The sequence below is a fragment of the Alligator sinensis genome, unplaced genomic scaffold (genome assembly GCF_000455745.1).
Source record: "Alligator sinensis unplaced genomic scaffold, ASM45574v1 scaffold511_1, whole genome shotgun sequence".
NCBI lineage: Eukaryota > Metazoa > Chordata > Crocodylia > Alligatoridae > Alligator > Alligator sinensis.
This window is the reverse complement of record NW_005842114.1, coordinates 241,240-258,216: the sequence shown is the minus strand read 5'-3', so window position 1 is coordinate 258,216 and position 16,977 is coordinate 241,240. Positions and strand designations below refer to the sequence as shown.

At 40.4% G+C, this 16,977-nt stretch overlaps 1 protein-coding gene across 1 annotated transcript in view; it reads left to right on the top strand.

Moving 5' to 3' along the window:
* Positions 1 to 16,977, top strand: part of NCOA6 (nuclear receptor coactivator 6) — a 78,488-nt gene that overhangs the window by 41,127 nt on the left and 20,384 nt on the right. The window contains 5 exon segments of the mRNA XM_006024688.3: positions 2,993 to 3,114; positions 7,520 to 8,785; positions 8,788 to 10,464; positions 12,230 to 12,266; positions 16,569 to 16,717. Of these exon segments, the coding sequence (XP_006024750.1) occupies positions 2,993 to 3,114; positions 7,520 to 8,785; positions 8,788 to 10,464; positions 12,230 to 12,266; positions 16,569 to 16,717 (3,251 nt within the window).

The window sequence follows — 16,977 nt, the reverse complement described above, 5'->3', positions numbered from 1 at the left end:
TCGTATTTCTAGGAAACAAAATCTGTTAATGATTAAAATGACTTTAACAGAAGGTGAGGTTAATATTTTGTTTTTTTCATATGCCAGTTTATTAATTCTCATTCAGCTTTATTGTGAGCTGAGATGGTATCAATAATATACTGTAATTCTGTAAAGCTGTCTCTGAGCTTCTAAGGCTGTGTAATGCTGTATGTTACGAAGTTCTGAAGTTGTTTGTTGTGAGGTTCTGACAGCTTTCTAAGTGCTCCCTCCTCCCTACCTCTTTCTGGTATTAAACTGGGAGAATTATTGGCAGTACAAACTCCTTAAGTGTTTTGAGATCACATGAAAAGCACATACAAAAATGGACTCTCTTTGGATTTTGCTTTTTCTACTATACTTTATTTTTGCTAGTAGTGCTTTGATTTCTTTGTATTCTTTTTACAGAGTACTGCTCCCTTACCTGGACACAGGATAGCAGTTTTATTCTAAATTTGGCATAGCTTAGTAGCAGGCCGTTCAGTTGTATTTTAAGAGTATAGTCTCATTAAAATGTTCCTGTTCTCTGGTAGGGCCTTAGTTTGGTTTATAGACAAAGCAACCCTGCTCTTAGGCATCCTTCTCTTTATCATTCTCCAACTATTTCTTGGTTCTGCTTAAGGAAGTTCTATGCTTTGTGCTTCCCTTTGAATCTTTTTTTTTTTAACTTGACTTTAGATCAGTTCCTTGTGCATCAAGAGCAAAAAACAGATTTCTTTGCAAAAACAGCTCCTGCGGACAGCAAATTTCACTGAAACACAATTAGTTGGATCAGCATGCGCACACACACGCGTGTGGTTCCCATGTTTTATTTTTCTTTCAGAAATTGCAGCTGAGTTGCATTAATTCAGTGGTACAAAATTGCAGCTGTCCATTTGTGAACTGAAACCATACCAGCATAGGAGAATGCCTAAATGTGTCATTAAAAATAGTTTGTTCATCTAAAATGAAATCTTTTTTCTGCTCTTGTCTTTTATGTGAGCAACAGAAATTAGAATGAAAATGTATTTTTAAGTACAGAACAAAAAATTGACCTTCAGTTTAAAGAGCCCTGTTTAAAAGTAGTTGTAAAATAGTTTTAAAAGTAGTTTAATACTCCTAAGTAGCTTAAAGTAGTTTAAATGTAAAAAAGTTTAATACTTTACTCCTATATAATCTTTCAAGTATCTTTTAAGTTTAATATCCCAGCTTCTCTTATCAAATCCTGTTTGTTCAGGCAGTTTTTTAAAATAAGCTAAAGAATATTAAAGACGGGGGCACGCGAATGTGTGCCAGACACCACCTCACTATCACATCTTGGTTGCTACAAAGCAATGTTGTGCTTTGGAGCAGGGGTTGAAAATGCCCCTGTATATGAAGAGTAAACATCAAAGGCATTAACAGAATACAGTAAAAATGCACTTGGTATGTTTACTCCTAAACCTAAAGCTCTCCTGTATAGAGCTATTTTATACAGACCTCTAACAGCTGCATATATTATAATACAACTTGGTAGGAAAGCTTCCCCAGCTGTGAGGGAATCTACTGCTGCTGTTGGGCAAAAAAACATTATGAGAGTTATGCCATTTGGGAAGAGGGTCAGTATGCTTCTAACTGGGAGACTAAGGGGAAGGTCTCTTGTTTACACTCAGGATGGGGCATACACATCAAGTCACAACCTCCCAATATGCATGGAAAATCAGAGACTTCTGCTTTAAATGAAAGCAAGGGGTGGGGAGTGCAACATACAAAAAAATAGGGGATATTGCTGTAGAGTCATGTGTATTCCATGTAGGTTGGGCTGGCTCTGCTCATGCTTTCCCTCTAGGTTCGCATGTCTTCGTTCACTATTTGGAAAAAAGGACTGTAGCACATCTCTTACGGAAAAGTATTTTACTGGGGGAGGACTTATCAACCAGAGTAATATTTTTGCTATTAGATGTTATACTTCAGATCTGAATGTTTGTAGTGAAGGGGTTGGCACATTGAGAAATGTTACGTGCAGAGGTTATGCACAAACAAATAGTTGCAGTGGTTTCAAAAGAGGAGGGGGAGTAGCTGCTCAGGACTGCACAACAGTTGTTACGTTGTAATTGTTACTTCTGCATGAGTCTGTAGTGATAACCTCTTGGCTAGGTACAGACATTCAAAAAGCCTGAGGTGGAATCAATCTAAGTTGCATGGTTTTTGTAAGCAGTGGAGTTCAGATTGGTAGCAAACAGAACACATGTTCACCTTTTGGTTTGGGTGCAAATCTTAGACCAAGCTGTGTCATTTTTAAACCAGTTTGTGTGTACTCAACTTCTGTTATGGGTATAAACCAGTTTCTTATCATTTATGCTGGTAAAAGCGTAATGTCTGTACTTGGCCCTTGTGTCAATATCTCACTTGATTTTGCTGTAATGTTGTTAAAAGAATTCGACATATTGAACCATCCTCTTACGAGTACGGTGCTTAAAATTACAGTGCTGGCCTATTGCAGTATAATTGCATCCTTCTACCAGTTATATGCAGGCATGTCCCAACTGTCATTGTTAAAAAGATGATGTTTCAAATAAAACTAATGTAGCATAGTCTTTGAAATAGATATTAGCATTCATCTTGGGTACCAAACTTGGATTCAAGAGTAAAGCAAGGCAGACAAAAATAAGATCCTAGATCAACGGAGCTTTTAAGTTTTATATTACCTTCCTTGGATCTAATATATTAAGGCACTCAGGTGGACATGTAGGGCTCTGGGTTCCATTTTCCTCTGCCACTGATACATATATGTATGACGTTCAGCATGTCTCAAGTTAACTTACCTGTGTCTTTTGCCTGTCTTTGAAATGGAGATAGTGATACTTCCACATTTCAGTGAAGTAGTTTGAGAAGTACAAAGAAAAAGTGCTAAAAATGATTTATTATTCAGTGGTAAATAATTTAAGCACATTCTGAACAGATTTTGGCACTGGCTTTGGAAGTGCTGTTTAATTAAAAATATTTTTTCCTTCAGTTCTTCAGAGACCCGTCCAGCTGGCTTGGAGGAGACTGATCAATCATCGTTGTCTGGAGATCAAGGAATAAACTTAGATAACACTGGCCCTAAACTTTCAGATTTCACAAACAGACCAGCAGGTAATAATAAGTTTTTAGCATAAGCATTTTAATACAATATAGTATTTATTGATCTGTTAAGATATAATAATATCTTGCTGTCCTACATGTTGGCATCTGGTGTTTTCCTGTTCTCTTGCAAGTAATAGTGCTTATTGTCTGATTGTTTCAATAATGTTTTTAGAATGTAATGGAATATGGTCAAATAGTGCTCTGCATTATGCTTCTAGTATCCTGTTGAAATGAGTAAGATTACGCAGGAGTAACAGTTTAATGTGTAATTTACTATAATCATGTGGCCAATATTCTCTTTGTTTTTGTTTGTTTCAGTGAAAATTAATTGTTTAAGTGAGGTCTAACACTGCTATTTTGAGCAACAGTATTATCACAATATAGTTTTAGGAGATAAAATTAGTGTTTGGAGTATTTTTGATTTGTTTCCTAGGAAAATGCCTCTCTTGTTGATTGTGTTAGGATGTCAAATAGCACCTATTTCTGGGCTAGTCTGAAGTGATCGCTGCTGTTTTGAGTGAGACTGGATTAAAGAAAAATCCAGTATGAGGTCAGTAATGTATCACTTCTTCTATTTTAATAGGGACATCTTATGTGTGACCAGCTAAGAAGAGCTACTAGTTAGTAGAAGGTTTGGCATAGGCCAGACAATGGGTAACAGCACAGTGAGTTGGCTGTGACTGAGGTAGTCTTTATCCATGGGTGGAATGCTTCTGTATTGTTAGTTTCAGTTGAGACAGATCCATGGGATGTCTTAGTTATGTCTCTGCTCCAGTCAGGACTAATCTTGATGAGAGATACTTCTATAATCTTTGGACATTACTCTTCATAGAGTGAACCCTTTGGACAAACTTTAATGTCCTTGGCAACTTAGTGCACACAGTGGAAAATGGCCATCTGTCATAGTCCGTAGTTCTAGGGAAATTTATATACCCCTTAAGCAAAACTGGTCGCTAGAGCTGGTTTTTCCTTCTAAGTATACAGAACATGATATGGCCATTGCTAAGACCCCTTCTTTAAAACTGTCTGCATGATAGGGCAATTTGGGGCAAAACCCTGTCACCTTTTAGATAAAATCCTGGCATAGAAGTGTGACGTCCAGGATGTTAGTATTGAACACAGAGGTAGAAAACAACACTGTGCACATGCACCTTCTTATGTGCTGTAAGCTCAGATTTAAAAATTGAAGCTTTTGAACCCAAAATTGTACCTTTTTGTAGGAAACTGAACCCAAAGCAAAAACTGAACCCAAAGCAGAAAATCAGCTGGTTGAAAGCACAGATATAAGGAAATATCTTATTTGATAAACTCAACCCTGAATCAAGCCAGCTTTGCAATATTGTTGATGAATCCTCTGCAGAAGTTTTTGACTTCTGGATTTGATGTCATACCAGCTGGCTTGATGAACATGATCATGCATTGTTTTAGGCAGCTAACTTGGAATTTCATGAGATCAAACGATAGTCAAAGGAAGCTGCAAATGATGAAATATTAATGGTGGAATGACAAGGCAGGTGAAATTCAGCTCCATGCAAATAAGAGGACATTAAAATCTTCCGTTACATTACAAGAAGTTTTTTTGACCTAAAGGCAGCCATTTTTTCAGTGAAATATATAGATGGAAGCACACTACTTGATGTTCACAACCAAACTCTTGGTCACTGGTGGGAACACTCTAGTGGCCTCCTTAATCCTCCACTGTTGATGATGCCACTTATGAAATCTAACAACCTTCTGTGGACAAAGTTTTGGAGGAAATTCTTAAGGCATCAACCACTCCAGAAATGGGAAAGCCCTTGAAATAGATGCTATGTTAGTTGCAGTATTTATGAATATAGTCATATGGTATTTACATATTAGTCATCATAAGCTTTTGACTTGATTTCTCAGCTTTTGAGAGGTTGGGGAGCTTCCCCACACTTTAATGCTGCCCTTATCATGATCTCTAAGAAGAAAATTGACAGTGCTTGTTACAGAGGAATATCTTTACTCTGTGCCGTTGTGAACTGTTCACATGTAAACATTTCACCAATCTGTAGGGGAAGTAGTGCTTCCTGAAAACCAGTGTAGTTTTTGAGCATCTTAGAGTACTGTGGGCATTATATTCATTTTCTGACGAGAAAAAAAAATGGAACAATAAGTGCCTAATTATGCTGTATTTATTAATTTCAATTAAGCTTCATTACAGTGAGCAGGGGATTGCATATAGTCCATGTTAGCAAACATGGATGTGTAGTATCATTCATGAGACCTGTTCACTAGTTGCAAGAAGGCACTTGTGGTGAAGATATAGTAGCTATACTTTCTCAATTGGACAAGACGTCAAGCAAGGTTCCATTTTTCACCTTGCAGTTGTGATCCAGACTGAAGCAAAAAAAAATAAATAAATAAACTTGTATACATATCCACGCACAAATGAATTGAAAACTGTCCAGTCTGTCTGTATGTCTCTACCAAACATGGAAAAACTGGATGTGTGATCTACTTTGTGTGGATGATTTGCTCACTCAGTGTGATCTTTATTATTGTGGATCACTTTGCAGTTCACAGAAGTATTTTAACAATCCACTCCTGGTGATGCATATTGCAAGCCCATTATTTTAATGTCCTTTTAAAGATATCAAAGCAGTTGCCATATTTTGGAGATGTTGTTGTGGAGGACAACTCTCCTGTTACAGGTTGGTGAACAGAATTCAAGCAGCTCTCACAAATTTAGACACCTGGAAAGCAGAATTCGGGACCAACAGAGCATTAACCCATTAACCTACTCTATCCTGCAGTTGTGCTCAGTTCACTTTTGTATGCTGCCAAAACTTTCATCCTTTGTAAATACTGTGTCCACCAGTTTAATGCTGTAGCAGCCACGCCTCTGTCAAATCCTCCAATGTTAGAGGAATAGGTTATCCAGTAGATAGGTGTGCAAAGAGGCAAGTGTAGAAAATAGTCCTTAATGTCTGTCATTTGCTGTAGGCTGGCCATGTAGTTGTTTGCATACCAGAAACTACAATGTTTGGTATTCTTTTCTTTGAGATGAGGATAAGATCAAAACTGCATAAGAGACTGTCTGCTTCTGAGGGATGTCATCAAAAGGTGTCTGAAAGAGAGTTGCTTTGACTTTGGTTTGTCACAAGTGATAGATGCTTAAGCCTAAATTGCAATGGAGAGGACTACTGCATTAATTTATACAACCTGTGGGTCAAAAGAAAAAAGCATATAAGATGTGTAGAAGCTGTTGATATGCCTAAATCTTTTTTAATTTACAGTGCTCAGATTAGACTAATCTAGTGCTAGCATGTTAATCTCCTGTGACGTGTCCCCATTTGAACATTTTAATTTGTTCCTCATTTGTTGTTTGTGGTGAACTACTAGTGCTTAGTTTGAGTTGGGACCTCTGTTTTATTCTGTATTTTGGCATCTGCTACTTTTGTTTCTTTGTACTATAAAGCAAGAAATTTGTCTGTGGTTTAGAGGTAATTTTAGGATTTGTTCTACTAGTATCTTTTTTTGGTCCTTGTCTGTGTTTTAATACTTGGCCTGTTCGTCTCAAAGGACATTGATTCAGACACTACTTCTTTTTAAAGACACATTTCTTTACCTATGTGTAGAAGTTATCTGTTTTTCTTGCCAACTTTTAAATACTTTACTGATACACATTTTTCTACTTTTTCCCATTCCAAGAGTGCTAACATTAGAACTGTCAGATTATTAGAGATGCTTTGAAAATATTAAGTATTTCCTAATTTACTGTACTGAGAAGTATTCTTAAGTAATGTAAGTTAGAGATGGAAAACCCTCTGCCTGTGGTAGAGGGATTGAGTCTAAAGTCCTTGGAGGACATTTCAGTTATTTAACCATGCTATGTTCTAAGTTCATAATGCTGTTTTTGGCATTTCTGTTGCATGTTACAGGATTTTGCAGGATACCACAGAAGCTGTCACATCTTAACCACGGACTTGTTCCTCAAAGCACCTCAGCTGCTATTTAAGTTTTTTCCCCTCCAATGTGTCCATATCTGTGCATACATATGTGTTCATGCAAGTGAGTGCACACGTGTGCACATTTTGCACTTCAACTCTGAATTCATAAGTCGGGAAAGAAAGCTATGAAGACACAGCTGCAAAGATTTGTTTGTCAGACAGAAGGGTAGCTAAGACATAATAATACTTGCCTCCTGCAAGTCAAGGTCCTGAACATTAGCTGTATATTAAGTGATTAGATAGATAGATAGATATATGCCTCTTTACAACTTTGATGATACCTTGTGTTTTTTGTTTGCTTTTAATTTTTTTGTATTATTAAATGGCTCTTGTGCTGGACGCTGCAACCCAGGAATTCACTTGTGTTCCTGTTGTATTTTTTGCTTTGTCTGAAGTTTCTAAGAAAGCACATAATTTAATTTTATTTCTCATTTCAGGTTATCCATCTCAGCCAGTTGAACAAAGGCCTCTTCAGCAGATACCATCTCAAATTATGCAACATGCACAACAGCAGCAGCAGCAACCACCACCACCACCACCACAGGCACAGGCTCAGACCCAGCAGCAGCAAATGATGATGATGCTTATGATGCAGCAGGATCCCAAATCAGTCAGGCTTCCTGTGCCACAAGGTGTTCATCCACCTAGAGGCCCTCTAAATCCAGAGACCCAAAGAATGCCAATACAGCAAAGTGGCAACATGCCAGTAATGGTTAGCTTACAGGGTCCTGGATCAGTGCCTCCATCCCCTGATAAGCAAAGAATGCCTTTGGCAGGCAATCCTTCTCTAGGAAATAATGCAAGAAAGGTGGTTTATCAAGATAATATACAGAATCCTTCCACTTCACCTCTGGGAGAGGTTTCATCTGTACCCTCACTTCCAGAAGGAAATGGTGTTGAAGTCCCTCCAGTATCAGGAACTCAAAATAATATGACATCTCATTTAGTAGTTTCACAAAATCAGCTCATGATGACAGGTCCAAAACCTGGACTCTCTCCACTTTCAAATCCACAAGGTGCAAGTCCTCAGCAGCAGTCTAATTCTCTACCTGGCTCTCTTACACACCATTTCCCAAATGTTGCTGCCCCATCTCAAACTTCAAGGCCCAAAACCCCAAACAGAGCAAGCCCAAGACCATACTATCCTCAGACTCCTAATAACCGTCCACCTAGCACAGAACCTTCAGAAATAAGCTTATCTCCAGAAAGACTTAATGCTTCTATTGCTGGTCTCTTCCCTCCCCAGATTAATATTCCTTTACCTCCTAGACCTAACCTTAATAGAGGATTTGATCAGCAGGGTCTTAATCCAACTACTCTGAAGGCCATCGGGCAAGCCCCATCAAATCTTTCAATTAACAATCAGTCTAGTTTTTCTGCTCCACAATCGCATAAGTTGGATAATGTGGCTGTCAGTTCAGGAAAGCAAGCCAACACTGCAGGGACAAAGCGAGCAAGTCCAAGCAATAGCAGAAGGTCTAGTCCTGGATCTAGTAGGAAAACCACACCGAGTCCTGGCAGACAAAATTCGAAAGCAGCTAAACTAGCCCTTGTAACTCAGCAGAACCCAGCGCTCTTACAGAACCTGGAATTGCAAAGAAATATGATGGTTGGTCCAACTTCTTTGCCAGCACCTATAACTACAACTTTTCCAAATAATAATATGCTGAACAACCAGAATCCTGCAGTTTCTGTACCTTTGGTGACGAGAGCCTTGCTGTTTCTCAAGACAATGAATGTCAGAATGCACAGGTTGTCCAAGGTAGTAAAGACCAGCCTAATGTTGAACTGAAGGGCATTCCTAGCCAAGAAATCAAAATGATGGTTCCTGAAGAACCAAAAAAAGATGGACAATCTTTAGATACCAGCAAGCTTCCCAGCTTGGAGGAAAGCAAGACAATGGTATCTTCAGCTATGAGAGAGGCACCAACTTCATTAAGCCAACTTCTTGATAATTCTGGTGCTCCTAATGTAACTATAAAGCCTCCTGGGCTTACCAGTCTTGATATACCACCAATGGTGACCTCTGGGGAAGAACTAAAGAAGATAGCTGTCATTCCTCCACTACAGGATTCTTCTTCAAGCAAAGAACCTGCTAATTCCCTAAGCTTGTCTCAGAATAATGAAGGCTGTTCAAACCAAGTGCACCAAGAACTCGGAGAGATGAATTCAAATGTTACTCAGCCTGTTCCTCCAGTATTACAACGGCCTGTTAGCTCCTCTTCTATTTCCACTCCTTTACCACCCAACCAGATAACAGTTTTTGTAACTTCAAACCCCATTACATCTTCTGCTAACACATCAACACCATTACCATCTCATTTACAACCTACATTAGTGTCTACTGTTGTCACAATGCCTAATGTAGGTAACAAAGTTATGGTTTCTGAGGGACAGTCAGCAGTTCAGCCTAATACCCGACCACAGTTCATTACACCAGTTTTTATAAACTCATCCTCAATAATTCAGGTTATGAAAGGATCTCAACCAAGTACAATACCAGCAGCCTCCATGAGCACTAACTCCAGCTTAATGCCTCAGTCGGTTGCAGTTGTTGGTCCCTTGCATATACCACAGAACATAAAGTTCTCCTCTGGGCCTGCTCCTCCTAGTACATCGTCTAATAGTTCTGTCCCAAATATTCCAACAAGCAGGTCACTGGTTCTTAATCCACTGGCAACTCCTATTCAGCTTCCTTCTCCCCCATCTACGGCATCTTTGAATGTTCCTTCACATCCCCCTGTTCAACAAGTCAAAGACTTTAGCTTAGAGGAGGCTGCCTCTCAAGCTAATATATCAACTGACCAGTGCTCTGTAACAACAACGCAGTGTGGATCTGTGGTTTCGCCTCTTCTTACAAGTAGTCCAGGATCTTCTGGAAACAGGCGAAGTCCAGTTTCGTCTAGTAAGGGAAAGGGAAAGGTGGACAAGATTGGTCAATTTTTGCTGACCAAAGCATGTAAAAAAGTTACAGGCTCTCTTGAGAAAGGGGAGGATCAGTATGTTTTGGATGGAGAAGCTGATGGCCAGGGACTAGAAATGTCGGTCCCTAACAGTCTGGGGACAGAGCAATTGCCTGTAGAGGTAGACGGTAAAACAGTGACACCTCCAGTACCCAGTCTTATAAAACAGAGCACTTCTGGGCCTGGCAGTCTGAGTGTAAGCACTGCTGCTACTGTTTCTGCTTCTGTATCTTCAAGTTTATCAAGCAACACTCCTCCCACAAATGTACTGTCAGTTGTAACCACTCCAGCAATCCAAGAGCTTCCACCTGCAGCCCCAAGCACTAATAATAACCACAGTGGTTTACCAGCTGAGCAAATTGGGATTGGCTTAGTGGAGGAAAAAGCAGGAGTACATCAGGAGCTACTACAAAGTATAGGTATGTACTTTGCATGGTACTGTTCTTCCACCTGCTTCTTACCCTTGTGTGTCAGAAATTCCACTGGCATATTAAAACCTGTATTTGAATTTAACACAAAACTTAACACTTAATTGGAAGGTAATGCAATCCATTTGTGGCTTCTAGAGTGCTGTTTTTATAGCACCCAAGTAGTATAGCTGTACTTGTGAATTTTTAACGTAATATAACGTTTTTTGTGGCTTGTTTGGTTTTCCGAAAGTCTTTGTAGGTTCTTAATAATTTTTTTCACTTTTTTTAGGTATTTTGGGTATTCAAAAAACCTTTCTTCCCTTTAATCCTGTTGTGCAGCAAAAAACTTAAGATGGAAGACTTTATGTGCAGCATATTTGATGCCATGAGTGATTTCACTTAAGGCTCAGAAGTAGGAAGAAAATACATATTCAGTGTAGCTAAAATGACAAAAGGAGTGCATACAATTTCTGTCAAAGAAGCAAATTGCTTTTTTTATTTCAGTGTTGCCACAGAATATGAGTGGTGTGTTGTTATGGGCTTTTTTGTAACTTTTTAAATATAAAGAAGTACAATTTAGTACCAAAGCAGCATATGAAGATGAGAACTTAATTGGGGCAAGTGAGCAGGAACACAACGTTTGCATTCTAATATTGTTAACCTTTTTGGGGAAATGGCTGATTACCATCATTCTGCAGCAGTTTTTTAAAAATAAAAAACAGATCATAGAGAAATTTTAAAAATATTAATCTTTCAGAGAGAGAGAATGCAATATATTATTAAATGTAAATTATTATGAGTATATAGACTACCTTAACTCATGGGTGGACAGAGTCTGGCCTGTGGGCTGGATCTGGCCCATGGTAGACTGTATTTCCCAGCAGCCCCTGGCCACATTGCTGTGGCTGGTTTCCATAGAGACCCCAGCAGTGGTGGGGCCGTGATGCTGTGGGGCCACAGTTTCCATGGAGACCTGCTCTAGCAGCGCTGGCAAGGTGCACAGCTGGGCAGGGAGCTGCTCTGGGACTGTGATCTTGCAGCCGTGATAGCATGGTCCGAATGCATCAAATTCCAAATTGGGGGAGGGAGAGGGTGGGAGACATCCCAGTAAGACTGCAGCTTGTTGCCACAAAGTATCATTAAGGTGAAATTCCTGGATAAATATTATGTTTCAGATTATCCAGACTTGTGCTTTTTAAGGCTGGGGTGGGGTTTGGAAATTCACAAGAGCTTTGAAAGGGGCTGTAAGTGCTGAAGTCAGTTACCAACCCAAAGAAAGGTTCAGGTGGAGGGAAAAATCTTGACAGGTAAGCTATTATACCACTGCCTTCAGCAGGATTTCTTCAGCCTTTCTGTGAAGCAGCTAGTGCTGGCTCAGTATTCCATTGATAAAATATTGATATAGATGGGTCATTGATTTGATAGTTCAGCTTTTCATCTGAATAGGATGGTTTTATTGTGAGAGGACTAATTATCATTCTCAGAGGAGAGAAGTTACTCAACAAGCTGGGCATCCCTTTTTTAGGGGAGGCAAAATATGAGATTAGAGGGTTGTATTTCTTTAGTATGAGGCGACTCATTACCTCAATCAGAAAAATGTACTGCATATAGCACTGACAATATTTCAAAATAGACTGGGCTTCATAAAATACAATATGCATGTGTATTTTCTTGTTATGATTCAACATTTGCCATCAAGTGTAGTTTGAAAATCAGCATGGTAGTGACATACCATCCAGATACATGACTCTTAGCATATGTCTTTTTCTTGCAGAACTTGAAGCAAGTGCTGCAGTAGTTGCTGGTCAGAGGTAAGTAGATAACGTCTGTAGATCCAGGAGTGATGTAGCTGTCTTTGAAAGAAGTTCTTTTCTCTTTGACTTTCTTTATTCCAGAATTGCACAACTTAAAATCCTTCATTGTTATGGATTTTTTTATTCTCTTGCCATATCTGTTTCTTGCCTCAGAGTCTGGCTAATCCAGGTTTTTAAGTAGGAAGAACTTACATTAAAACTTCTGAATGCGATGCTGCCTTTTTGGACACCATTTTTCATATCCCCTAAGGTTTCAATGCTTTCTTCTCTTTGAGGGTGTTGCATGGCTCCAGCGGTCACTGCTTTTTGTGTGTTCTTTCCAGAAGAGGGGAACTCAAACTACTTTGTGTGTGCTAGCTTCATTAATCGGTTTTTCAAAACCTGATGCATGATTGCTCCTATTTTTACTACTGAAATCTGATTAGGCAAGATTTTGTAAAACATGCATGTACATAGAGATCTTGGCTAATATAATCATAATTTAACTAGTCCAACAACAGATGGTTATTTTATCAGACTGAAGTGTGATTTTTTTTTTTTCAAGATCATGCTAACCTAGTTGCATCTTAGACCACGTTTTAATAAGAAAAACCTTTAACTGATTGTAGGAGGATTTAATTGTAGTTTCACTTTGTCAGAAACCTCATGCTAGTCTGTTTTGCCACCCCTGCACCAAGTACAGTGCCTGCCCACAGGAGAAACTGCATCAGTTTAACCTGGCTCACCCAGCATCTGTATAGATTGTGTGCTTCAGCGGGGCTTTTTGATGCTTTTATCTAATACCTGATTGCTCTCCTAAATTTTATAAGCCCTGGCAGATGCTGTATTTTGCTTTTACTGTCCCCATATGGTAGAAGAGAGTACCAAGATTTAAAAGGATTCTAACATTATGAAACTTGTTTAGGGAGGATTGGTGCTGAATTTAATACTTAAAAGAATCTGCTATTTTCTGGGACTAGAGTCTCTCCTTAAATGTCTGATGCACAAGCATAACAAGTCAGCCAGGCACCCAGGGCAGGTGTGATGGAGGCAGCAGTGACTTATACCGGTAGCATGGTGGCAGCTGTAATTGTGCAGCTACAGCAGCAGCTGCTATGTTTTTGCCTCCTTCACTCCACTTCCCATTCCTGGAGTTGGCACCCTGCTGCCCTGAATGCCCAACTCTATGTATTTTGGGAGCTAGCCTTCTCTTTAATTGTAGCAAAACCAAACTGAAATTTCATGTGCAAGGAGAGGTAGTTAGCCATGTTAATCTGGAGTTAGGCAGAAGGCAGGGTACAGGTAGGCCAGCTGTACATGTGATGGGTGTTTAGTCCCCTAAATTGCAATGGTGGGTTTTTAATTGCAACTATTAAAAACCCACTGTTTCAATTTAGGGGCTTCTGACACTATAGTAAGGGACCCAGTCTCCCTCTTTTCCCCCCACCCCACAGAGCCTGCCTGTCTCTCCCACGGGGGAGGGGATGGTGAGGGGGGTGAGCTGCTGGTGGGCCAAGTGGCCCCTGAACAGTGGCGGGGCCCTGGTCTTTCCCTCCGCAGCAGCAGAACCCCACAGGGCCTCCTGGGTGGGCTGCTAGCAGGTGGATGCCACCCAGGGGGCACCACTGCTGTAGAAGGACAGCACAGTGCCCACCAGCAGCTCACATCTCAGCTGTGGGAGAGGCAGGCTCCATGGGGGGGTTGGAAGGAGGAAAGAGGGGGATCAGGCTCCCAGCCACGTTCTTCCCCCCCCCCTCAGTGGAGCCTGTCCGTGTGCCTGCCTGCGTGATCTGCCACCAGGCTATGCACCCTCTGAGCTGGGGGTGGGGGCGATGGTGGTCTTTCCCTCTGCAGTGGCAGTGCCTCCCCAGGGCCACCTGGATGTGGTGCTAGCTGTGCGGATGCTGCCCCAGCTTGCAGGGCAGGCAGCATCTGCCAGATCCAGCTCTTCCCCGAGCCTGTGCACTGGAAGCCCACCAGGCACTGCTTCCCGTGCGGGCTTGGGGAAAAGTTGGATCTGGAAGGTGCTGCCTGCAAGCTGGGGCTGTACCTGTGCAGCTAGCACCACGCCCAGGGGATACTGCTGCCACGGAGGGAAGGACTTGGGTCCCACTGCAGCTCAGGGGCTGTGCAGCCTGGTGGCAACTCATGGGGGGGCAAGCTGCTGGTGGGCCCTGAGTGGGGGGCCCCAAACCTTACTTCCACAGTGGTGGCACCTCATGGGGCCACCCAGGTGGGTGGCTAGTGGGTGGGTGTTGCCCCAGCTCACCTTTGGAAGAACCCAGTATCATGCAGAGTAATAAAGGCACTATTTTACAATTCAGCAATGGTGGCTTTGGACTAGTTTGATTTTTCCAATTTGTGTGAAAACAAGAAAGGGTGAGTCTTGTGTGATATCTGAAGGGCTCACTCAGTCTTGTGCATTAATCGCAAATTATATAGTCAGACCTCCTGAGTCTCATTTATTTATTTATTTATGTTTCCTAGTGACTTGATATTTACATAGTACTGTTATACACATTATTTGGGTAGGCTTCACATTACACTTCCAATGTAGATGGTGATTACCTCTATTTTACAAATTACAGATGGGAAGAAAAGTTATCTGCAGAAGCACAAAACTAATGAATCAGATGTAATATCAAAGCATTTACAAATGGGTTTTGAGCCAGAGTCTGATACTTACTCTATCCCTTAGGCAGGTCACTTAACTTGTCTGTGCCTCTAATGTCTTGGGGAAAATGGGGATAATTACTTGCCTATCTGCTTGCCTTATCTCTGTATTTCCGTGCTTGGCAGTGCCTGTTTGGCTTTTATCATTGCATTCACAAATTGACTGTTGTGTTTAAGATATTAGTTGCTTTATGCTACAAACTTTTGTAAAGCTTTTTCCTTTTAAAACATCATCTCTGAAAAGAAACTATCAAAAATTCTATTCTGTAGATATGCTCTCTGTTTTCTGATTAAAATATATATTTATTGTTTTAAGTCTTGCAGAGCCATCACATCCAAAATGGCATGAACTTCATTGTTTTTCTTTGTGCATTATTAACAGAATTGTTTAGTTCAGTAGTTACATGTGCGAACCCACAGAAGACAGGGTTGCACAGAAGTTTCACTGAGGCTAGGAAAAGGCTGAATGAAGCGGGTCAGCTGTGTCATGGCACAGTTGATCTGTTTCACTGGGCAAAACACGTCACCCACCCCTTGTCCTGCCCTTGATGGTGAGGGACAAGGGGGAATGTGGTTGCCTGCTTTCTTTGCACAGCCAGACGTGTTTCCCTACAATCACAGTGGGGGTCTGAGTGGGGAAGGGCTTTTTCTTGCCCAGCCAGACCTGGGGTACAGGTCTGACTGAACAAGGGCAGCAGTCATAGAGGTAATAGGCATCTACCGCAGTAAAGCAGCATAGTCTATTACCAGTTATCGTTGTGCCACTGATTTTTTCTTTTGTGTAGTTGCAACAAATCGTATTGTTGTCTATTTGTTCAGCATTTGTGCTGCCGTAAAAAAAATAAAAAAATGTATAGTGACAGAAATGAGATACAGGCAACATGTTTCTACCCAGAAGACTTTATTTAGTTTGCAGAAACTTACTGATGTCAGTGCATGAGAAGAAAAGCATCGAGGGTGAATTTATAGACTTGTTAGTGATTTTTTTGTTAAAGGGTGTTGTCATTTTAAACAGAGCATTGCTGACCTGGTGTTATTGAGACAAAATAAACATGGACTTCCCACCACGCCCTTTTAAAAGTAACCTTTTATAAACAGAACTGCACTTTAAATTGCTGCCAACTTTACACTTTAAAACCACCTTAATATAAAGCCTTTTTGGTTTGGGAATAAATCATTTAGTGAGATCAGTGAAGTAATTATTTAATAGTACAAAAGGATGACTTGCTCCCTTGAATATATAATTCTTTAAATTAATCTGCAATTTCAGTTCTGTATTCCCATATAATAGCAGTTTCTAATGTAACTTGTTTGCTTTTCCTAGACTTCAGTAATGGTGGCATCTGCTGGAAAATAGAGCTGACAATTTAAAATGCATCTAATTTCTCGGTCTTCTAATATTGAAAGTACTCTTTTGAGGACTTCTCAATTCTATATCCTCTGATAATTTTTTAATAGAAATGGACTATGCTCTGGCTTACTCGGGTCATTCTTCATCTGCTAAAACTTCCAGTATCTCTAGCGTTTCATATCTTCAGTACTAATGGTCCGGAACTGGTACTGGTCCATCTCCAACTTGTCTGAGTTGCATAGAAAAACATAATTCTTCTTACACTTCATCAGAAATATTTTGTCCCACTTTATTAGTAATGAGACAAAAGAGAGTTGTGAAAAGTCTAAAACTCCAAGTAGAAGAAATTCAAGAACAGAGGATTCTGCTGCTTCACAGGAAAATGTAGAGAATGGACAGCGTAAGAGGTCATCCAGACCAGCATCTGCATCAAGCACTGCAAAAGGTAAAATGCACAGCCTCCTTACTGTGGAGAGGGCAAGAAATGAAGTACTTTACTAAACTTCCCGTCTAATGAGTATGCTATGTCTATGGTATGAGCCTATAAATATATTTTGTACAGTGTGTGCTTCTAACCCTATAGTTGGTACTGATGACTATAAGGCTAGAGGGTCTGGAAAAAATACTTTTGGGGCAGAGGAGTTGGGAGAACCCCTGTCCAAACTCCATCCCAAGGCCTGATGTGGAAAAACTGGAAATTTTGGG